This window comes from Dreissena polymorpha, chromosome 1, assembly GCF_020536995.1.
Source record: "Dreissena polymorpha isolate Duluth1 chromosome 1, UMN_Dpol_1.0, whole genome shotgun sequence".
In the NCBI taxonomy this organism is placed as follows: domain Eukaryota; kingdom Metazoa; phylum Mollusca; class Bivalvia; order Myida; family Dreissenidae; genus Dreissena; species Dreissena polymorpha.
Window position 1 is genome coordinate 158,443,327 of NC_068355.1, and position 25,963 is coordinate 158,469,289.

The following is a 25,963-nucleotide window of genomic DNA, read 5'->3' on the forward strand; positions in this document are numbered from 1 at the left end:
TCGGCACGTTATACATCTATGCAATACTTACAACTGACTGCTTCATTTATGGTAAGTGCCGATCTTGGTGTTTAATATACGACAAGATTTGTTTAGAAAAAAGAATGCAAAGATGTTTCAAATTTTCCTATGTGATCCATGCAAAAAAAATCCATAGGTTATCAATTAATGTATATATTAGTTTGCCAAACATATTCTACCTGAATAATCAAATGACTTAAGCTTTTTAGAATATAAGAAACTCAATCTGTATATAGACAATACTTTTCACGAGAAGTCTATACCTTTGATAGTAAATTTAACACATAACTTTACTCGTCCACATTTACATAAACAATGCAATTATTAAAATAAACATCAAGCATTATAAGGATAATACACGTTTTCGAGGGCATGATCACTTGAGAGCGTCCTCAGATGATCATGTCCGAGAAAATGTTTATTTTCGCTAGTATTGCAGAAACAAATCACACATACGAAAATAAATTAAAATAACATTGAAAACAATATTTCTTGTTCATTCGACATCGACAAAATAATTCGATTATTTCATATGACGTCAAACAGTTCGATGTTGTGTTTTACATATTCCTCCCTCGGTCATCATCAGAAATGACGAACAGTGGATTGATGCAAATTTGAAATGCAGCCGCGCAAAGTAAGAAATGAGAGATTATTTTGGAATTTACTGGTCGTGACGGATAAATATATCGTCAGAATAAATCATGCGTTTCATAGATGTTTCTTACGTACAGGTCTATCTTATTTCGTTCCAACTAAATTTTGAAAACATTATACTGCCAACATATCGTCACTGAAGTATTTCAAGCATACAGCAGAAGCGTTGAAGGTACATAAACACTTACATTTACAGCATAGTCTTTTGAAAATGTTGAGTAAATAACCTTAACTTCATTGACGTTGCCAATAAAATAAAGCTGTTGTCAAGAGAGTGCAGATGGTATAATTTGAAAAGTGGATGGAAATATTAATTGCCTTTATCCCTGCATGCATGAGGAAACTGGTGCTTGTTCAGTTCCCCATTTATGCTTGGAAATTCGTCGAAGGCTGGAGAAGGGAAGTAACTGCGCGTGGACCAATTTATGGATATGAAAAAACACATAAATGGGCTTGAACGGCACGTGAATCGCCTTGTTAATCCACGATTTCTCTCGTTCAAGCACTCCTTTTGCCAAGTTTCTGCACCCCGCCAAATGGCATTATATATAGTGTTTATGCAATAATATGCGTTTCAGACACAAAATGTACATGCATGTACATGTTCATTATCATAATAGAAAAAAGGTCCCACAATTTCATCTCCACTACATAACTAATTTTAACAATAGCGTAAAACAACACTCACACAAAACAAATATTCGGCTTGGAAAAGGCAAAAAGTCCGTAAGTGATTAATACTTGTAAAACTGTTGTCTGGACGGATACTATTTGTTGTGCAAATATATATTATGACAGAGGTGGAAATAACACTCTTAGATATATTTATAGGTTTGTGCTTTTAAAATGTTCAAATATTTTGTCTAAATTTCCCACAAAACATTAGGCTATCCGTTCTGTTTTGTAAATATTATCTTCCATTCCTATCTCGACGCCATCTTTTCAGACTGTTTATTTGTAATTGAAATGTGAATAAAGCTTCAGCTTCATCATCTGCGAAAAACCAGTATGTAAGGTATATTATTAGAGACAAATATCCTTGGTCAACAATCTGCTCGTAAAAGAATCAAGGTTTATTTATTAACAGAGCACAGACAAACAAGAGCAGAACCTGATTAGTCCTCTAGGCTGGTACCAATATTAAATCCGAAATAGTGCAGTAAATCTGATTAAAGTTCTTTAAATGTGTTTGGTTAATTGGAACATGCACAAGTTTACCTTTTGTACGAATATGAATAGACATAAATTGTGTTTCAAATGATCTACCCTACCAAATGCATTTAAAATATTACTATTATGCACTACAAACCCACGCCTACTTTAGCAAGAAGCGTTATCGTAATAACATTTAATGAAAATAATTTGGCAACGAATACATAGCAATTTTGAATGCTGTCTGGGCTTCATTAGCGCAATGATTCATTGCGTTCGCCTTGTAAATGCGATTATTAAGAGCACTATTAAACGCCGTTGATCATAACTTTTTTGCATACACGCATCAATAGTTAAATGGTTCATATGATGAACCTGATTAGCAAATATGTTTTAATTGTACTTTCGAACCAACTTTCCCAGAATTAACCAGTTTGAAATGCAATGTTAAAAATATTACATTGATTAAGTAATTGAAGGGATGGTGTATGCCTCTAAAACTTATTCCTTTTTTCAAAAACACCACATTTTGTTCAATCTGTAAGACATTTACTTAATAGTTCATCTCCGTCAAAACTAACTTATCGGGTAGGCATGTCGCTGTGATCATATTCAGCTTGACAACGTGTTCCTGATATATATTTGTATACCTTGATTTACCAGAAAACAACCTAGTAAGACAGAATTTAAACAATACTTTTTTATTTATGGTTGTACAAGTTTCAATAATGCTAGTGTACTATAAATGTTAACAATTTCCATAAAATCTTTGGATATCTTTCGAATTTAGTAGTTTAGTTTTCGTTTCAATTTGTTATTTTAAATGTCTTATTATGACTACCCTATTTACTTGATATCTGTTTCACATCTGTATTGAACGCTAAATCAATGACATACTTTAATCATTTAAGTGCTGTTGATTAACTCAATTCATATTATTATATTCTAGCTTTGTTAAGTATGCGTTTTATTGACTTATGTGCAATCCGCTACTTCATGATATAAATGTGTAATTAAAATTATTGCTTATTTTTATCTAATTCTTATTTTTAAAAGTATTTTTTGACTATCAAAACACGTTCTTAATTAATAAAAAATATGTGTTAGGTTCATATTAATTTTAATTATTATACATTGACTTTATATTATTACAATTTATTATGTATGGTTGTTCTTTATATGATTAATAGGAGAAATATTTAAAAAGGTTTTTTTGACATTGTAACTGTAAATGATCATATTCAATATCACTAACAATTATAAAGTAAGAGAAGTATAAGAATAACTAAGCAGTAAACATAGTTTAGTTAATAACACTAAGATCATTATTTATAAAGCGTTTATAACTTCCAAGTATACATTTTAACAGGTCGTCGAACTATGTTATTCTAGCTTTACTTTGTCGCGTTATATATCCGCAGCAAATCTAATAAATGTTCTCCGTTCCAGGTTCATGGCAGCCTGGTCGATGTCTTGTGTCGTTGTTTACATGTATACGTGAGTTCATTGAACAAATATTTTTAGTAGACAAACAGTATTTACGGTTCATTAAAATTTTAAAGGGCCATTTTCACGTTTGGGTAAATTGACAACATTAAAAAATGTGTTTCAGATTCGCAAATTGCGGTTGTAGTTATGATATTCATGAGGAAACAGTAATACTGAACATTAACCATGCTCTAAAATACCCATTATATGCATCTTTTGAAAATTTAAAAACATGAAATTTATAAAGGTTGCGACGCGAAACGATTGAATAATTTGGAGAGTTTTGTTGTTGTCGTTGTAGTTGGTGATACTACGACGATTGCTTATTTAAAGTAAAAAATACATCGAATATTGTGTGAGGACGGATAGCCGAGTGGTCGAAGCGGTAGACTTTTACTCCATTTACTCCAGGTGTCAGTGGTTAGAGCCTATTTGAGGGTTATTTTTTTGCTTTCTTTAATTGTAGTCATGTTTTACTTGTGCTTTTAAGATCCAATGTTTACATCAATATAAAACATTACATGACAATCTTCAAAACATGCCAAAATCTGTGAAAAGGCCCCTTTAAAGGGAATGTCAACCACGACGACGAAGAAAAGAAAAGTTGTAAAATACCGTATTTTTTACAATAATTAGTTTATATTGATTAACATATCACGACTGGTATATTACATTTCTTGAAAAAAGTTGTTAAATTTTCATATTTTCAGTATATTCGGTAACAAATTTTACTGGGTATGTCTACCATGTAACTACCAGTTAACGTTAAATAACACCAGTAGATTGATCATCATCGTCACGGTGTAAACCCAGGAAAGCACATTGTGCATGCGTAGTGAATTGAATATATTTTATAAATAAAATGATCAATCTACTTGTGTTATTTATAGCGTGTATATCGTTATGTCACCAATTTTCGCGATGTACTTTCGACTTCACATCGCGAAATTTTATTACCGAATATACTGAAAATAGGATTTTTTTCAAGTAATGTAATACACCAGTTGTGATATTTTAATCAATATAAACTAATAATTGTAAAAAAGACGGTATTTTAGATCTTTTCTTTTTTTGTCATTTCGTGGTTGACAGTCCCTTTTAGGCACTTTAAACCAGTATAATTATGGTGATTGTGTATGGATTGGGCTTGACATAAATATAAAATCCGTGATTTAAATATGTTTTTTAACAATGGGTACTTGCCATTTCATTAAATTATTAAACCTAGCTTGACGCAATTAACGTAGAGGTCGTATTTTTAAATACACAATTATTTAATACGACCTGCAAACCTTCGTTCTCTAGCGCCTACTGACCTTAATATTTCATGCAATGACGGTATCACAGAGAAATTGTGGTGTTCATGCTATGTAAATGCATTTAATTGGATACATGCATGCATGTATTGTTAACCTATTCCTTAACTTCAAGTACACTTATATATTGTTTGTATATATTAACTGAATATTTCATGTATAATATAGTATTATAGTATGATTTCCATTAGAAATACTTGTAATATGGCATGTGTATGAGCATATTCAAATAGTGTATTAATAGTGTATGTAACATTTTGTTGTTTTAAAACACATATTCATATTTTATACAAACTGCTCAGCACTTTATCCAATGAATCCATCAATTGCACTGGAATATATAACATATACCACTGCTTATGGCATTTCCCTTAGATGTATCAGTGTGTGTCTGTTGTGAGATTCAGTCCATTGGTATGTATGCGTCCAACTGTGACGTCATACATGAATTATCCAATCAGTATGAAAGGGATGCAATTAAAACGATGTTTATTGGTCAGATATCTAAATTTGTGTTATAGCTTGCACATTCCTGACCATGATTCCCTTCGCCATTCGACTGGCTCAATACAAACGCCATTTATTGTTGTAGTCTGTTTTTTACTATTTACGTGTTTCAACCTGGTAATGTTTTGGTTTATTATTTGTCATTCCATTTTTCTTCTTTTTACATGACTTTATGTATTTGTTTAATAAATTAATTAATGAATTGTTTGATATAGTCTTTGTGGTGCGAATGTTTTGACATGTTGTTATTTCGAGTTATTAGTGTATAACTTATAATTTCTGTTTACACGTTTTTACTACAAAGTTATAAGCCACCTGATATATCTTCGGGCGTCTTCGTACACCACTCAAACCTAGATCCAGTTTTTTTTTTATATATTACATTCACAGACCCAAAGACATGTATGTAATTGCAAACGAAAATGTTTCTTCAGTTCAACGTGGCATAGGCTCAGTATGTGATAATGATCAGCTTTTACAATCTGGACTAAGCCCGTCTTCAATCATTCCAAGCGTTATTGCTCTATAGGGAATCGTTAGTCCAACATAAAAACTTCCAATAATTAATCATTCCTGGACTTAATAGTGTCAATTTGTATTTCTGATGTTCTCACTTACAGCGATGCGTACAATCTTAAATTCTTTGTAATCGAACATGTTTTAAATGCATTTCCATTGATTGTACCAGTCTAGCATACTTCAAACAAGAACACTAAAAGGCATGTGTTCTGATTGTTACATATGCGCATTTAGATGTCAAATATATCTTTATAACGTTTTCCGATTATACCTTTTTTGTTTTATACTATCCCTCATTATCACAGCTATTTGGATGATTGATTTGATAATAGCTTTCAACAAAACAGACCACTTTACACAACACATTTATGAGTGTTGTTGAGTACTTGATTGTCACAGTTGCGTATGCTGGGTCGTCATCACGTGTGTAGTGGACGTGTGGTACATGGAATCCGCCCGATATATTGCAGCATAAAACTTTCTCTCGTTGTTTCCAAATAACGCCCGAAACCCTGCAAAGACGATGCTATAAGCATGGAATGACTAAACATCTGTTAAATAACAAATATATCAAATTCCAGAAGTAATCAGGCAGGACATGTTTTGTTGTTTCGGCTATTCATATTATTAAGGTAGATAACTGATTGGATACACACTGCATGGTCTGATAGACAATTCAACACTTACAATTAAGCAAATGCTAAAAAAGTGTCATTGACTTAGCTTAAATGAGATCGGTTGATCTTCAGTTTTTATTACAATAAATAACCGTTAACATGCTTTTTTCCTCCACGTAAAAATGGTCCGTATACCTTTTCTAAAGTTCTCGTTAAAACCCGCATATATGAGTGGATTCAAGGCGCTGTTTGCGAAAGCAAGCGTGTATGATACAAACTCCAAAATGCTGTACCAATGCGGCAACTGAAACAAATAAACATCAGCTGAAAAAAGTTGCACGCGAACACCCAGCAAATAAAAATGTATTATTTTACAAGATTTACTTATTTCTTATCTGAAAACAGTATATACACATATAAAAAAGCGAGATATGCATAGCATATGTATTTGAGCTTCATACTATAAATATAAAGCTATTACGTTGCATGAAGTTAAGTCGTCAATGTATATTATATATAAACGGTATGCTACTTTTGAACCTTCGCACATTTTGCCATCGCTCAAATTTGCAGTCATTTACAAACCCTCTAAACTACAAATTGTTTTTGCATATTCTCTTAAGTGTGCCAACGTACCTGTTCGTGCTGGTTCGGTCGATACTCAGAATATAATATAACAATTTCCAGGGGTAACCAGCACAGTCCAAAGGTAGCCAAAATTGTTATCAGCATTATAACGACCTGAAATTTGAAAAGAAATATTATGTATGTACGTTTTATTATTCTCTACAAAACTGAGATTAATATTTAATAATTTTTATTTAAATGCAATTACAATTTAAAGCAAATGCTTATGTAATTGCCGTCACTTACAATTTAATAATGTTCTATATAATGCACAATTGTACCTAGCATTAAATTTAACCCTCAGAATCAACGAACATTTCGTGCAATATTTCGAAAAATAAAGTTTAACTTAACATATACACAATCAATGTTAATTATAGCAACCGAAAAACAATTGAACGCTTAATGTTGTTAAGTGACATAGATTTCACAAGATACAAAATGCTATTTTTGTTTTTGCGGGACTATATAATCAACACATGTTCATGTACCAAGTTAGTGTTCGTGTGTCGTATAAATATATATCGTTTCGGGAATTTTAAACGGAACATATTATACCACAAACAGATAAAAATGAGCATTTTGTATCTCGTTAAATCAATGCCACCACAAAACATTTAGCGATAAATGTTTGACTATTGTTATACTGAACATATATATTTTATGGCTAAACTTTATGTTACGAAATGATTTTGAGTATTTATGTTACTTTAACATTTAGTTTTGTAATTTTGAAATATGGTGGGATTTGGTTTATTTTATTATTTGTTACTTTTGAATAAAATGTAATTTATTTTAGTAAATTTAACATTAATCTACAGATGGTATTTATGGAACAAATAGTACATAAAATACGTTTTTAAACATAAATTAAATAAAAATTAAATGTATCATGAGCAACTAGGAACTAAAGAATCTGCATATGCATGAAACTTACTTTTCTTTTCACCTTGTTTTGAACCTGAATTTCTTTGACGGAAATTCTTTCACCCGGTGCCCGTGTAAACCACACAGTGAGTATAATCAGGATATATATGACCGACATTGTCAATATGGGGACAAAATACAGAGCTACTGTCACAAACATGTAGTATGCTTTGCGACCTTTAAATGATTTCATTATAGACCCTGTCACCGGGTCTACTTCCTCAGTTATTGGCCATATGTCATCGCACCATATCTCAACGTGATTGGCCCATACCCTAGACTCTTCTTGGCGAACAAACAGAAGAGGTGATGCCACGGCTATGGCGCATACCCATGTGATGACTATAGCGTAGCTGGCTCTCCTCTCGATGATGTGGGCTTTCATGGCAAACACGATGCCGAAGAAACGATCGCAGGCAATCAGGACGAGAGAAAATATGCCGGCTACCATTGATGTTACTGAAAGAGAGATACATTATGAGAAAGGCGGGTTATAATTAAATTTAACTCCTTTAAGTGCGATGTGTTATGTGTGTTTGTATTGCGTGCGTCTGTTATGTGATACTGATGTGTCAAAGTCATTGGTCAGTTTTTAAACTGTAATGACTTTTAAATGTTAAATGTATGAAAAAATTCTGATATGAAACAATTATTGAATGAATAGAGAAAATTTTACAATCATGAAAACACATAGAATATTGTACTCAAGATTCAATCATGGTAACGGCACTTTGCTCGAATTGAAGATGTTTGGTCTGTTGGAAACGGAAAACAGAGTATGTCTTCAATTAGGATTCAATTATGATAAGTGTATGATTACTTATCTTATCTAGACGATCAATAAAATATTGGTATTAATAGCATTTGAGTTAAATGTATACCCACATAATAATATTACATACGAAAATATAATAATAATACTATAATATAAAATAACAATTAAATATAATATATAATTTCTAATGAATCCTTTATTCATATGATGTTTGAAGCAATATTGAAGTTGGCGTAACAACCCAGGATACCATATATAAATAACAAGATTAATATTAAAAAACATATGCGATGACAACGGATAAAACTTTGGGGAAAGCAATTCAATTAAACACATAAACATTATGTGATTGTTAATACTCATATAATACACAGCTTAAACTTTATGTTTTTCATGCAAAATATTATATATATATATATATATATATATATATATTTATATATAAAATACCAATGAATTGCAATTAAACGTGAGTTTGAACAGCATTTTACGAATTTCCGATTTTGAAATAAGCAAATGAAATGTAAAAAGTGTCCGACTTTAATAAAATTATGTAAAGTATTCAGTATATATATAACAACTTCCTTTGGATATGATTTCTATGGTAAACACTATCGATGTTTTCGCTGTATTTATTACGAGTGAATTAATATATACCGAACATACAACCACAATTGTTACAATCACTCATCAAATGTACTAATACAACTCGATGTCATGCACATTATAATAAGACCGAGTTTTATCTATACCATTGGGTGAAGCCTTGCATCACATAAAGGGGCTGTAATATTGCATGTATAGTATGCATATATGAAGGTCCGATATGTTCGCTGTAATAGCGTTTGAATATATTTGGAAATTAAATTCTTCTAAAACCTGTCTGTAAACAATACAAACACGAGTGATATTAAAACGATACCAAACACGAGTTGAATCATAATGGAATTAGAAATGAAATTATAGCGGAACAACACAGAACAGAATAGTACATTTCGACTTAAGCACATATACAGCTCATCGTCATAAACATACATTTGCAGTTACAGCATGCGTTTCAATTAAATACAAAAAAATAATATTAAATCATTTCGAAGAAATTTCCATTTAAATAGGAATGAAATACATGTTTAGTGAGAATGTCAGATGGATGAGATTAATACATAATGACCACATAATGTAAAAATGTAGTTTTATAATTGCAACACGTATAATGTTATTCTAAGCTTATTGTCTTTGTGACATTCTAAGATTGTAAAGAATGATAAACAAAAAATGGGTAGTTTACTGTACTCTATTGTCTTTAAACTATTAAGAAGTACGATAAACTTGAGCATATTTGGGCGAGATCTATAATACTTTGGAATGAATAGCTGACGAAATCCCTTACATGTACGTTAAACTGAAGATACCCTAGATGCATATTTTACATTGCGTCTGAGTCTGATTCGTGTTTTTAAAGCACCCTTTCGTTATCTATTGCTTGTAATCTGCTTTGTTGTTAATAATGAAAGACATTTCGTCTTTGTTGAATGTCCGATTTAAGCGGCAGAATAAATGCAGATTTACGTGCGTATCTTGCTTTTTACGATGACGATTATATGTTACTTTCCAAGAACGATGACGTTTTATCCCATAATGTTTTTCCAAAGCGGATGGTGTCATCTGAATATCGCAGTTAACACAGCAATATGTGAAACCCCGTCTTGTGCATTAAACAATCTTTGAAAGAAACCAGAAAACACAGACAAGCAAAATATAATCAGTCATTGTATGTGATTGTTCAATTTAAATGCTAGTAAGGATCAACCATTATTTGGTTATTTGGTCTGTTGCATTTGATATATTTCTATTATCATTATAAATCGCTAGAATTAAATGAATGATTTTACTTCATTTGTATCTTTAAAAACAACGCGTGTTTGTTGGTGTGGTGTGTGATTCTGCCAAAAGCTACTACGTATTAAGTTTACTTGAATTTGCGTTAAGATGTGTGTAAGTTAATTGTTAAACACATGTGCTGCCATTGATTTTGTTTAAATTGTTTGCGAACCAAAAGTACTTTATCGCTAAGGCTTTTTAATGATTTGTGTAAAACTTACTGAACGTAGCTATGTAATGATTCGTATGGTTATTGTGATATCATTTAACGCGTATTGCGATTAATGATGAGAGATATCCGTTGTTATTTCACGATTATACCTCTGAATGGCTTTACTTTTATCAAATAAACAACATACATCTGAAAGAAGCTCGTTCTCACTTCCGGACAATACAATAATATTAATTACTATTGATTTAAAAAGCATTTCTTTAACCAAAATAAACACCCATAGTCACCCAAGATAAAAATGTGCAATACATATCTATTCGTTTGATCATTTAGAAAAGACGAATTATGGTTTTCGTAACATGTTCAAATTGTATAATCACGGTTTGATACGGCAAATTTAATAACCGATCGATAACTCTGCTCGCAATGTGTTGTGTACAGTAAATGTCCGAAGTATAGTTTACTTAAATTGTAAACATTGGCGAAGTTATCAAAATAAGTAGTTAAATAAATGTGTATTTTGGTAATCTTGTACAAACACTAATATGTGTAGGCAATAACATATTATAAACTACAATACAATCTTCCAAATAGTCAAATAAGACACCTGATAACTTTTAAATGTTGAATATCTGAAATAAATATGAATATCAAATAACTACTGTGGAATAAATGTGTAGATTTAGCCAAACGTTATCTAAATTTTTACATTTTTAGTTTCGTAATAGTCTTATTCCATTTATGCCTAGTGGACTCTCCCATCCTTCTAAATTGGATCAATTTATTTCCAACATTAGGGATGTCTAGTATATTTATTTTTATGTTTAGAATATTTCTTACAGAAATTCCTTTAAGCAAACAGCGCAGACCCAGATGTGACGCCGCATCGTGCTGTTTGCCATGGCCTTCTTTCAAGACGCTAGGCATAAATGGTTAAAACAGTAGTATTAACATCTTTCGTCAACAATAATGTGTCCGATAGTTCGCCTGTTGTCATCATATTCTTACGGTTCCGTCAAAATTGGGAAAGAGAGACGATCATATTTTGATATTCTGTTTAATTGTTTGCTTATGTCGGTACGATGCCCTTTAATGCTGTTCGATATTCTGACATCGTTTTAAAAGGTAAAGTACATTTAACACTTGTTTTATATTTTGTTTCTATTGTCCTCTTCGGTTTACGTAGAGATCGAGAATATTTTCGAACGTGTCTGTTAAATGCGGAAACGACGGCTTTTCAGACGTACTCTTTCCTACGATATGACAATTAGGATATACATCCCAGTAAATGACAGCTGATCCCAATACTTTCTTGCTAATTGCGTAGTTTTTAAATGAAGCCTGTATTATAATTTTATTACTTTAATAATACAAGAATATCAGATATTTGAGCCCTCTTTTAATGCATATCCTTTGAACAAAAGTACGCATGTTGGTTTTTCACAACTGTTTACTACACTCGCAATCAAAAGTTCCTGTCGTTGTATAATTCGTGTATTCAATGTGATTGATTTAATTACAAATATTTTTTTTACTATCACGTCCTGTTTTTGTCTACTTTTTACATACATGTATTATCATTCCTTAACCCGTTGTTAGAAACGTCAATAGTTCTCTATATATTCTAGTAGTTCATACTTAAACCAAAATACACATTTCATTCTAAAAATGGAAGGCATTTAGTTTCACATATTTTTGTTACATATGATCCTTAATATAAACCTTCTCATAAACATATCTAGTATCAGCATTTCAATTCGGCAACTTATTAAAATATTAAATGTGATCATCTGTGTTTCTAAATAACCATATAAATTATAACATATTCGTAAATATTTAATAGTGTATTTTTAATTATGCATAATGTTTTACGTTTTATGGTCGATCCTGCTTCTCTGTAAGAACTATTCGCTGTATTGGTATAGGTCTAAGAGATTGATCGAAAGATAAATCGCGAACAATTAAATATGTATCACTTCGTTACCTTGTGCAAATGAGTTTAGTTTACAGAAGACATTTCCCAGTACCCAGCCCTCGGTAAGATCGTCCACAAGTCGAACCCAAGAACAACACGCGGTCACTAGAAGGTCCGACACCGCTAGGTTTACAAGGAAAAAGTTCGTAGTCGTTTGCATGCGTTTGTTCCGCGCAACCACCACAATTATTAAAATATTCCCAACGATTGCGATAAACATTAGAAGCGAGTAAAGTGTTATCTTTAAGATAATCTCCCATACAGCTACTTTTTTCAAAGGCACTGGGTAGTTCCAATTGTCGTAGTCCGATATATTTGTATTTGCAGTTTCATTCAAAGTTTCACAAATGGAATATTCCATTTTTCTCATAGGATAAACCACCTTAATTCTTCATAATATTCTACATTTAGTCACTTAATAATATTCTGCATTTCAAATATATATGATGTATACAATACATGTTCATTGTATTTTATCATAGTCCATAGCACTTTAAATATATAGTATTTCCCATGAGATTTATTTCCAAGAGTTGTCCGCTAATGTAACAGTCCTATCAGAACGGCAAACTGTTTCGACTGAAAGATTCCCTTTCGTCGAGCCAGTTTCAAATAGTATAGCGGCTCTATCGAAGCGCCTGCAAAGTATCTGACCAATCGCTATGTGCGTTGTATAGAGTATGATCGAACGTCGGTTGTTGCGATCAAGTATACCGCAATAAACATGTATTCACCGTTAGATTTTACAGGTACAGGTGTACGACATGTCGTGATGGACCGATTAGCTCGCTGTATTTGTCACTGACGTAAATCACGAACAATGAACGATAGTATACAGCATTAACTAGTTTGTTTATTGTAAGTGATTTTGAGACAACTAATTATACAATCGAGTGTCAAGAACACCCAATAATACACAATATCAGTATTGACCGCATACTAGTACAAATCGATTAAAGGAACCATGTCACAGATTTTGGCATGTATTGAAGTTTGTCATTAAATGCTATATATTGATACATATATACATTGGATTTAAAAAGCTCCAGTAAAAACAAAAGTAAAATTACTGAAAGAAAAATGTAACCTTTAACTGGGCACGAATCATTGTCCTCTAGAGTAAAAGTACAACGATATATTATGATGTATTTATACTTTATGTAAGCGGTCCTCGTAGTGTAACAAAAACAACGACAACAACATAATTCGCTCGTCACAAATATCATAACTACACGAACACTTGCGAATATTACACATTTTTGTTTTGTAATTCGTCAATTTACCAACACGTGAAAAGGCCCCTTTAAAATAGCATTTCAAAGTTATTCATTTTTGAACTTGCAAAAACTAGTATATGTTATATTATTGTGAATCAAACGTCAGCCTATAAATTATGTGTGTATTACGAAAATAAGAACTGCTCAAATAAGCTCATCAAATAAACAACAAATGTACTAAAGCTCAAGCTTCTAATCAATACGTATTTTAATTCAAACATACATTGACCCATGCATTGTTTGAAATTTTCTAAATGTAGACGACAGGTGGGAACACTTAGGCGTTTCGAAAAAATAGTAATATTATTGTTTCAAAGCAAGTTCACCTGTAGCTTTTCTACAACATATTTCTGCATGATTCATGGGAACTAATGGAAAATTACAGCGTGTACCAACATTACCGGCATAGTGTAAATGACATCACAGTTCTAAACGCCGATGATTTACCTCGCTGATTATGACTATGAAACGTCAGTGTATCTTTTTCTTTTAAATGCTATTTATACAGTCAAATTGCCAGGCAAAACTGGTAGGTTTTCTTTAGTATTATTAACCTTTTGATACATGACCAATTAACGGGTTATTATTCAGGGCGATGGTATACTATTTTGTTATATTACGCATGATTACGGATACAAGGGTATTTTTTCATGGGAAGGTTGCCAGCCTGTCATTTTTTTAATATAGTCGATCAGTTTTCGTTTATAGTGTAATAATTACAACTTCTGTCACTTGCATATAAATGCTGATTTCTGATTGGATAATTTGTTCACGTGACCTGTTTTTCATTTTCCGATAAACCCATTTCGTATGCAAATTTAAACATGAATATTCATGGCACTACTTTCTGGTCATAAACAAGTTGCCAACATGACGTAATGTTTAGCGCGAAACTTAATGACGTTGTTTTTATTGGTCAATAGCGAAATGACGTTATATTTTTTTGCGCGAACTTCAACGATATACCCATTTAACGGAGATGAAACCGAAACTGAAAATAGATTCATACGCTAAATTAAAAAGGGCTTTTATGACCCTCAACACGACAGAATTTCAGCTTTAAGATCATTTTGTGTTGTAATTATAAGAATTGAAAAGCATTATTCTGCATTTCATCGGTGTATGAATTGTCTGGAAAAATACACGAAATTTATGCATAAACGCCGTCGGTATTCCTAAGTAATGCCATCTGTTTGTTTATTCGTTTTCCTTGCTATTAAAATCATTTATAACTACTTCACGTAGAGTTTTACTATTAAAACTCAAAATTGCGTTCTTCAACTCTACAAAAAATATGAGGACACGTCTCTTGCAAATAAATCATATAATGATATACGCATGTGTTAGTATAGAACAGTTTTTAATAATTCTAAATAAAATAAATGCCTATTAAAAGTTTGATATGAGTTCATTTTAAAAGTATTCTTAAGAGTAATATGGTATTAAATGTCTCGTTTTGGCTGATGTAGAGAAACGCATATCGAAATCGAAGACTTGTGCCTATAACTCTTCAATAAAATATATTTATTATGTAAAACAAATATGGCGCTACATCAGCAACCATATGTCGATAATTATAATGACTACACCTTAGTAAATATGTTATAGGATTTATGCACATAATTGTGTCAATTATAAATAGGAACAAGCTTTATCTCTAATAATCAGAGATGAAAAAATAACATTCTGACACGTGCTGGCAGTTTATAACTTACTTTATTGCAGTGACATAGGCAGTATTTTAGTAAGCTCGTTGTTAGAACATTATGAAGTTGCTAAGCATAATTTTAACAGTGCCGCAGAATATACGTTTTGCTTTGCTTAGTCTGTCAATCTGTTTGTTCCCAAGCTAGTTAAAATAGAGTTTACTTATTTTAACACGTGTTTTAGATGCCGCGTATATTTAATATACAAACATAGTTTGGCCAATATGTATAACACGAGTTAAATATACATGTATACGATCTCTATTATACTGATAAAATTGTTTGTAAAATGTGACAAACTGACTTTGTTATTGCATATATGATGATGTACTATTTGAAACTCATTTTTCATCATATGTACTTATCTTTTGTGTGCATAAACCATTAGTGTCTTTTATTGTAATGACCCAGCTGCATGTTCGCATTTTTTCATAAGTCATGGCTTCTTGTTTGAGACTTGTCTAGATGTATGTGTCGTAGAAATAATACGTGTTTAATGATATATCGAAGAAAAAGCGCTAGGCGTCTAAATAGCAAATAGGAAATGTGATGTTTAGTAAACGAAACGAAAATAATCTTGACATAATTTATAATATATGTTTGAAACGCCTAAAACAATTCAATATTGTTTTTTTTCAAATAAAACAACAACACACAAAAATGACTTACGGTGCTTACTTTTAAAAGTCGTACGTATGACATGAACCTCTTTTCGTCGCTTTTACACATTCAACGCGACACAAGCTGAATGGTGGTAGCAATGCTCTTTGTCAATGAGCGTTCAAATGCGATGACCCCAGTGTTATCAGTAAGCGTTTTTCACGTGCTTCTGTCCTTTATCTTATTGTAATTAATAGACTCTTTTCACAATAGGCCAAAATTGATAAGAGCGCAAAGTCACGTGACTCGCATAACTCCAGAACGAGGCTGAACGTGTAGCCATTTCCAATAGTACAGCGCAACGCCGCATCTGATTTCAACCTTTCACTCTTTTGAACATTCGGCGATGTAACGATTTAGAAAACACAACATGACATCGTCAGAATAGGTAATACATATTTACTTCACATTTTAAGTGGTAATACATTAAATAATTTGCTCGATTAAAGTACTTGTTTTTCATCATTATTTGCACAAATTGGACACTATATTTTCGAGCTTGTTGTCCCTGTGTTCAACACAAACCCATTATCTCGTTATGATCAGATACTGTGCCGACAAATACTAAATAACAGCATGGTGTAATAAACCACCCGTGGTAGACGCCATTGAACATCATTTATGATACCCCAATGTCTTATCGTAGTAGTAGTATTAGTAGTCATTTCTTAGACAAATGCAACGCCAAATACTCAAACTAAATACTGTATAGATCTTAGCCAGTTTAATCATAATAATACAGTGAATGCTGGACATTCGTCCAAGCCTATTTTTCACATTTTATCAAAATTATATGACACAGTGGGCATTTTATCCGGTATTTTAATGTGTCGTTATTAAAATAGTAATGTTTAAATATATTTTGCTCATATTTTGTTTATATACTTTATGCTGTTGTAAGACTTTGTGATCATGAGAATGATAACGTTACACAATATATGAATATATCGACTTATATTGAGATCTATAATTTGCGAAACCTTGCCGAAATCGGGGCGTGAAGACTTTGTAGTAGCGAATACAGTATCTGGTCTGTAAAAATAATGTTGGAACAATTGTCCGGGATGTAAAAATAGCGCGGGAATGAATGTCCGGGTAGTTAAAACAACGTATGAACGAATGTCCGCCTTGTCAAAATTGCATAGGAACGATTGTCATTGTGAAAGAATGTTCGGACCCATAATTAAGTGCTTAATACATATACATTTGAAATATTTATACAATATTATGCTAAACACGAAACCTATTTAGCGGGTAACGGTAAAATAAAACTCCGTCTCACTAAGAGTGTTTAGTCTATTGCAGACACAATCAAAACAAGCATTTTTGTTGACCACAACAGGGTTAAATAATGTTTTCGAAAAATACAGACACAAGATATTTATGACATAAAGTGACATATATTTATCACTCATAGTTACGTTTAAAGAGAAATCAAGGTGCATGCATATACAGTTCAGTTGGCTCCACGTCCGTTTGTTCACCTGTATAAAAGACAAATGACATAATTTTTCAATAGTGTCATGTGCTTTGCATTATATATATTGCTTTGTCTTATGATTGAGTCAACACACATCTTACTCGTTCGATCGTTCATGAAAAATATTACAGATCAACAAACATACCTTTCAGAATTTAAGTTATATATAGCGTTTTGTATTATACGACTTATGTATATCTTGGAATTGTGCAGTTATCAATGTTTATTCATAAGACCACATTTGCTCTGATGATCATGGGTATCTTGAATTTTAATAAAGTTGAAATAAAATGTACATACACATATACATTAGTGGTACTAAATACTTTGGCTTTGAAATATAACTTATGTTTATTTAATAACCCCTCATCAATTTATTGACTAAAAAACACATGCATGTATGTTTGCCGTTATTGTAACCAGTGTCAGTGCTCATGAAATCCCGAATTTAATTAAAGTGATATTATGGGCATCTAACAGTTTATAGGTGTCCATCGCAACCGTTGTTTTTTTTTGGTGTTTTCACTTCATACACACTTATATTTGTTAATGCAGCATCAACATACTAAAACAATATCCCGGAAAGAGAAAAAACAATTTATGTGAATACCAACCGTACTTTCGTTTGACAACTGATCATGCATGTACGATGTGAACCTACATTGAGTTTTATGCAGATTCGTTCATACGACACACATACACACGTTTGTTTTACGGATCATTTCGGCTTAGAGGACTGGGTGAGTAATGTACAATATTGAATATAAAATATATTTTTATAAACAACTAGTAGCAAGATGAGTTGCAGATAATTGGTCAGTAACCACATTTTAACTAACTCTTTTGACCTGTTAATTCTTTTCAGCTCAATTCAACAGTGAAAATTGCCCATAATATCACTTAAATAAAAATCAACTGGTTTATAATCATCGATCTTCTCCGCCAAAGATCTATACACGTTCAGCCTCGTTCGGAAATTCGACGCGTCACGTGATATCTAAAAAAAGCAACAGCGGTAGTTTTGTGAAACTTGTCTATTGGCCACCGGCCTTACACAACGGACCTCGTATAAATGCTCAGTTTGATCACCTGCTGATGCTTAAGAGTGTTACTGTATGCGCAGTAGTCGTTCCCTTCAAAGAAGTATGTTTATTATACATTAACATTGCAATCAATCGCTCTTTACACGTATGAATAATACTTAGTACACGTATTCTGATATTTCAACATTCTTTGATTCAATACATTTTATATTAATATAAAATGTCCACAAATAATGATGTATATGATACAATAAATTTATAATACACGTATACCAAATTTAAGCGATTATTTCGACGCAATAATGTATCGACTAATCAAAAACACGGCTTGCGTTATGCCGTCCTAAAAGGATTACTTCCGTCTGCATACATATATAATTATTAAAAAATTATAACATATAAATAATAACTAAATTTACTTCTTCATGGACGCAATTATTGTATGCGTAAAATATTATGAAACGTTTAATTATATTAGTAAAGTGTACTGCGACTCAATCCAATTCAGACTAGTGCTGTTTTAGTGGGACTGACCGTCAAGATATTGCTGCCAAACTTTTCTAATAATTTATAAGATCATAATCTTATCAACGTGGCTTTATACCAATACGTGCATTTATCTAGTGGTCATTTCTTGGCTATGGTGACACTGGCTTTATGAAAATTTGTTCATTGTAAAGCGACAAAAGCATGGTGTTAAACGACGTATATAACATATTGCTCATGATGAGAAAACATGGTTATTTATTAGACAGCCTTTGTAGCATGAATGAGTACAATTTTTAATGCCTACTATAAACTAGTAGATATTATTATGGTTTGCTATACGGTATGACACATTATATTGGGGTATTTTGAATTCATCTAATTTAATATAAGTAATTGTTTGAACTTGCTTCCTATCTGATTTCATATCAATTTAAAGTTGGGTTCACTTTCTCAACAGGCATGTGTAACAGCGATAATTTAATTCTGATTGTTTAAACGTATTTACGCCAATTGTATGATCTATATTTTGTTATCTTTTTTTTCAATATATTTAACAGAATTTAACACACTTCAATATGAACAATATGGTATAGACCCAGTACAATTAAGATCCACATATCCTTTAGTTGTTTATATTTTAGCACAACACATGTGTAAAAACATAATTTATCGTAAATTAATGATTTTAATGGTTTCATAATCAATTAAAACAATCGTTATACCTTGTCAAAAGCGTCCATGTTACGCTCCTTAAATACATGATGTATTATAAATGTTTTATATGCTGAGAATCGGAAAAAAATAAACAAAAACACACAGGGTCTATTTTCTGTGAAATGTCGAAAAATGCATCGGTATGTTATTTCATCCAATAAACAGTATAGTGCCTTTTAAAGGAGCCTTTTCACATATGTTGACATGTTTTGAAGTTTGTCATTAAATGCTTTATATTGATAAATATAAACATCGGATATAAAAAGCTCCTGTAAGAAAAAAAAATGTAACCCTCAGCAGGACTCGAACCACTGACCCCTGGAGTCCCGGAGTAAAAAGTCTACGACTTAGACCACTCGACCATCCTTCCGAACACATTTCAAGGCGTATTGTATACTTTATATAAGCAATCCTCGTTGTTTCCCAAAATATAACGACAACAACAGAACTCTCTAAATTATTAATTCGTTTCGCGTTGCAACGCTTTATAATTTTCGGGTTGTTCAAATTGTCAAAAGATGCATAAAATAGCTATTTTAGAGCATGGTTAATGTTCAGTATTACTGTTTCCTCACAAATATCATAACTTAAACGAAAATTTGCGAATCTGAAACAATTTGTTTTAAATTTGTCAATTTACCCAAACGTGAAAAGGCCCATTTAAGCCAATCCCAGCTTCCGCATCGTCCTGAAAATGCTCTGCAAGTTTCAATACCGAACACATTGTGTGATTTTTACATGTGCTGATAGAAAAAAAAAACAATAAAAAAACATCAATAATCGTTTCCTCTAAAAACTACAACGGACTCTACACAGTAAGTACGCTATTATAAGTTCGTGGTTATAGACAATTATTATATGATCAACAATGCACTTACATTTAAGTTGTGTTTTGGGGATAACACATTTCATTAAATCGTTTATGTAACCTTATATTCTCACTATTTCCGAAGTTAATTATTGGTTCGGATCATTATTTCCTATTTTCATGGGTTTTGACAGGTCTTTCTTCCGTTTATGACAAATCTGCCAATGTGTAAGCTTGAGTCTACATACAAGGGTTCAATCAAACAATAATATAGAGAAATTGAATCGCAAAATCATAGAATATCGCTGAAATATCTAGTTATTAAATATGCACCTAACCATTATGTCCAAACAATAACTTTCCAGAACATATTAACACTCATGTTGCATTATTTGGGCGCAACACAGAAATAATTTACAAATCAATTGTTCTTGATGAACCGTATCATAGATCTGAGTATTACAAGGGTGAACATGACGCACGAACTATGTACCGAAGTTGTCTTAGCATAAATATTTCAGTGGTATAGGATCTGTTAGATGTCTTCCGATAATAACTGTACACTTTGCAACATTTATTCTGATTCAATTGCGGCTGCTTCAAAAATAGCATTTTCAGCTAATTTAATTCAGCACGCAGTTGATTAGAGAATGCCACCGTCTTATGCATCATTTATGGCCCTAAGGTCGCTTGTTGCTTCAAGGCTCGTTAATATTGTTCTGAATAATTAAAGCCCCATTACTACTCAAAATCAACGAAAATTTCGTACAATATTTCGTAAAATAAAGTTAAATAATTAAAGTGATATTATGGGCATCTAACAGTTTATAGGTATCCATCACAACCGTTGTTTATTTTTGGTGTTTTCACTTCATACACACTTATATTTGTTAATGCAGCATCAACATACTAAACAATATCCCGGAAAGAGAAAAAAAGTGCATTTGAATATCAGCCGTAATTACGTTTGACAACTGATCATGCATGTACAATGTGAACCTAAATTTAGTTTTAGTGCAGATTCTTTCCAACGACACAAAGAGACAAGTTTGTTTTACGGATCATTTCGTCTTACAGGACTGGGTGAGTCACGTAAACTATCGAATATAAAATATATTTTTATAAACAACTGGTAGCAAGATGAGTTGCAGATAATTGGTCAGTAATCACATTTTAACTAACTCTTTTGACCTGTTAATTCTTTTCAGCTCAATTCAACAGTGAAAACTGCACATAATATCACTTTAAAAATCAGTGTTCCTTATGGCAATTGCCGAAATTTCAACGCCAGATGTGGTCTGGTAAAATAGATGTTTGTAGATACAAAATGCTCGTTTTTATTATTGTTTTGAATATTTAATTCCATTTCAATTTTTCGCACATGAACACTAACATGGTACCATTTTAGTGTTCGTGTGTCGCATGAATATATATATTCGCGGGAAATTAAAATGGAATTAATTGTGTCACAAGTAAATAAAAACGAGCATTTTGTATCTACAAAAATCTATGTAATCATACCACATCTAGCGTTGAAATTCTTGGCTATTACTATAAGGAACACTGATTGTTTATGTGTTAACTTTATTTTACGAAATACTTTACGAAATTTTCGTTGATTATGAGCGTTATATAGGCTTTAATCGTTGAACGCATATGCACGGATTATATTAGATTGATAGTAAAACTATCATCTCGAAATTAAAGTACACTTAAACGTGTACATTATCGTGTAAATATTCCGAATAAAATGTATACAAATGATATCAAACTTTTATAAATGCATAACGTTTGTAACGTCGCTTAAATGATTAGGGACCTTTATTGTGAATAATGAAAAACAGAAATAATGTCTAACTTTTCACATGACAAATTTCTGAAAGGCAGGTATGCGCAGCACGCTTCGTTTGTAAAAAAAACTAAAACACCACATTCCTCTATAGCTTATGTATTACTTCTAAATGTGTTTATCACCACCAGTTTATATTGGATAATTAATAATTCTCAAAATTACCGAACGAAGTGCGAGTCAATTATCACTAAACGTTATTTACATTTCAATTTCTTTTTGAAATAACTATTTTTCCGCCAGGCGTTTGCCAGTTACTGAGTTTGAAACAATATACTATCGCCAGATGACCGTAATCAATGATTGCATACTGGTCTCCTGAAAATTACTGAAATGGTTGTATACTAACCAACTATTCAACTATTAAATTAACTGCACTTATATATCAGAGTATTTTGAGAAAAAAGGTTTAACCTAGATAATCATTGTACAAATCTTATCCACGCTTATACAAGTCTGAAAGTAAAGTAAGTGTCCCTTTCCCCCACGTTTAATAAAAAATACACACTATTTACAACGTTCAGCATTTGTTTAAGCTAAAGACAATGTGCTTCATTATGTAGCACATTAAACGGGAATTTGCTGACAGCAATTGAGAAAACAACGTTTGCGAATATTTCTCATAATTCTATTAGTATACCGCGAAACGGTGTGCTGAGTTAACATATTACCTTAGGTGCAAATACGACTTAACTTCCTGTCATTTTGTCTGTCATGTCGAAGATGAGTGATTTTGGTGCGAATGGTAGAACGTGTATGTTTCTGTTAGCTTGCTAAACATTATATTTTGGGTTCTTTCCATGTATTTATCCTGGTGTGTGTGTTTTGTGATTATGTTTCAAAACAAATTGGACAATGCGTCTTTTGACATAATAAAGGACATCGTATTGTTAATAACGAATGCAATCATGTCATTGTGTTGCCATGTACTACTGAGTAAGTTGAATGATTTTCGTTGAAGTAAAGACTGTGACCTCTTTTAATATGTTTCCAGTTGTTGTGATATGGGACTTAAAAAGTATTTAAGTGCAAAATATTTCTTTAACAAAAACAGTTGTATGTAGTAATGTAAAAGCTATTAATGGTAAATTGTATGAAATATGTTACGCATTCATTACCAGTAAGCTCTGTGAAGTGGGAGTTCCCTCAACCCTCACATTACTATTTACGAGAGAAATAACATATAGTGAAATAACACAGAGAAAAAAAGCTCTCATGAGGGCGTGGTAGAATTGTTTCTTTGTTTATTCTGGTTTTGGCATATGTAAGTAAGCTGTGAGATCCCCTAATTTTTGTTTTTTAATTGTAAACTCACACTTGATTTGAAAAACTCTTGGTTGGTAAGTACCGTTGGGTTCATCGCCTTCCTATCAGTTAGTGCATGTCTCTTTTACATAATATTGTTCCAATTATCTTCGAAATGAACGCTCGTAATTCTGAACCGTTGTACGCATTATTATATCATATTTTCTATAAGTAAACAATGCAATCCAACAGAGTAGACGTAATGATACGCACAAGCACGCTTCTACAAATGCCAAGTATAATCGAAAGTTCTAACAATTTTAGCATACATCCAAAATCACAGTTATCTCGCATTCTTTAGGAGAATAATCGCTCGAAGAATGGATGCTAACCATTTGATCTATACGGATTTGTGATGTCTTAAATAAGTTTTGTGTAGTGAAAAAAAAGTTGATCAGCTGCGTTTATGCATGTTCGCATGGTGTACACATCTGAAAATGCACTGTCGCAACACAAGGGCGCTCGCGCGGAAAGTTTTCATTTTACGTTAACTTATAGAATGGTTTTAGATTTGGTTTTAAACTGGAATGTCCTCTTAAGATAAAGGATGGTGTACACATGGACAACATTCTGCATACAAATTCAGAATATCCTTCTCAAATGTCTGTTGTTCACCCCTGCCTTTCTCTCGGCTGTTACTTATGTTGAATGCAGCACTCAAAATTAACACGTAAAACTCTGACATTCCACCTCTCATCAGAGAATTAGAACAACATCCCACACCAACAAGTAAACAGTTTGGAATGTATGATCAGTGAACTATTGGACAACTGAGATATTTCAATAACATACAGTGGTATATACTATTGTGTTTGTTATAAAGTTGCATTTTAAAAGTACGTAAATGTAATTTATAATAATATGATCAAACATATATAAAATATTTTACAAATGGCTAAGCTTATATTTTCATTATCCCTCTTGATTAATACAGATAATAAACTTAACAGCAAAAATCATATCTATTCTTTACTTCCAATTAGTTTAAAGTTAAAGAGTTGATGAAAGCGTGTGAATAATACAGTCATAACATCAAAATAAGGACCTATAGTGCTTTCAACATCTTCGACAATACATTGAGTGTATACGGAAATCTCGAAAACGAAGATTTTGTGATTCATTATTGATGAAACCCTTTTGTGTTCATATCTTGACAATTTGTAAGAATCTCTTTGACATCGTCTATACATAAATATATTAACGTATGACCCTGAACAATGAAATAATTTAGACAACTATGCCTTCCAGTCGATCCTCCGAAATGGGATCATGCGAATATACAGCAGTAATCTTCTGGGAAATTGACGTTCTGTCAAAGAGGAAATCGTACGATCTTTACATGTGTTATGCAATTTTCGTTTGAAGTAAGGACTAATGTAGTTGGATGTATTTTATATAATTATACTACAAACTCAGAATGGAGTGATAACGGTAAAAAAAACACGGGCAACTATCGTTGAATATTTCGGAACGCGCCATTGATGAATGATATGTACACATTCTTTGTTATATTGGAACGCGTCCAAGAATGATATAAACCATTGCGATGAATCACTGAACAATTACGAATTGTGTTGAGTCTCGAGAACATATTATAAATCAAGGCAAGATGTGATGGTATATGTAAGGTGTCTGGCATGTCCCAGTTTCAATTATTTGCATCTTTGCTAAACGATTCTACGAGGTTAACATTTAATATCAAATTCAAACAAACCAAGTTAATATAACTATTGTTATTTTCAGGTATCATCTTTAATAGTTTATTTTATTGTTTTCGCAAGATGCTTAGTTATGGAAGCCTATTTAAGTATTTAGATAATAATCATAGGCGAACGCTATTTTTCGCTCAATAACATCAGTGCTATTTTAAGCTTATTTATAAAAAAAACTGTGACTTCCGAGTTTTCACAGGCCCTTTAATTTTGAAAAACATTCAAATAGTACAAAGCGAGTTTATACATCTTACAGCAAGAACCCGATTCATAAACATATTATTAT

At 32.1% G+C, this 25,963-nt stretch overlaps 1 protein-coding gene across 2 annotated transcripts in view; it reads right to left on the reverse strand.

Annotated features, from left to right (window-relative positions):
• Window positions 1-5,568: 5,568 nt before the first annotated feature.
• The window catches only part of LOC127857957 (neuropeptide FF receptor 2-like), a 41,579-nt gene continuing 21,184 nt past the window's right edge, over window positions 5,569-25,963 (reverse strand). Inside the window, exons 1-5 of one of the 2 annotated variants that reach the window (XM_052394749.1) lie at window positions 16,296-16,376; window positions 7,842-8,290; window positions 6,914-7,018; window positions 6,473-6,581; window positions 5,578-6,172 (exon numbers count right to left, since the gene is read on the reverse strand). In XM_052394749.1, coding sequence (XP_052250709.1) covers window positions 6,054-6,172; window positions 6,473-6,581; window positions 6,914-7,018; window positions 7,842-8,282 — 774 coding nt within the window. In that variant the 5' untranslated portion in view covers window positions 8,283-8,290; window positions 16,296-16,376 and the 3' untranslated portion in view covers window positions 5,578-6,053. Of the gene's footprint in view, window positions 6,173-6,472; window positions 6,582-6,913; window positions 7,019-7,841; window positions 8,291-16,295; window positions 16,377-25,963 lie in introns of those variants that run through there. The other variant, XM_052394743.1, reaches the window with a different exon arrangement.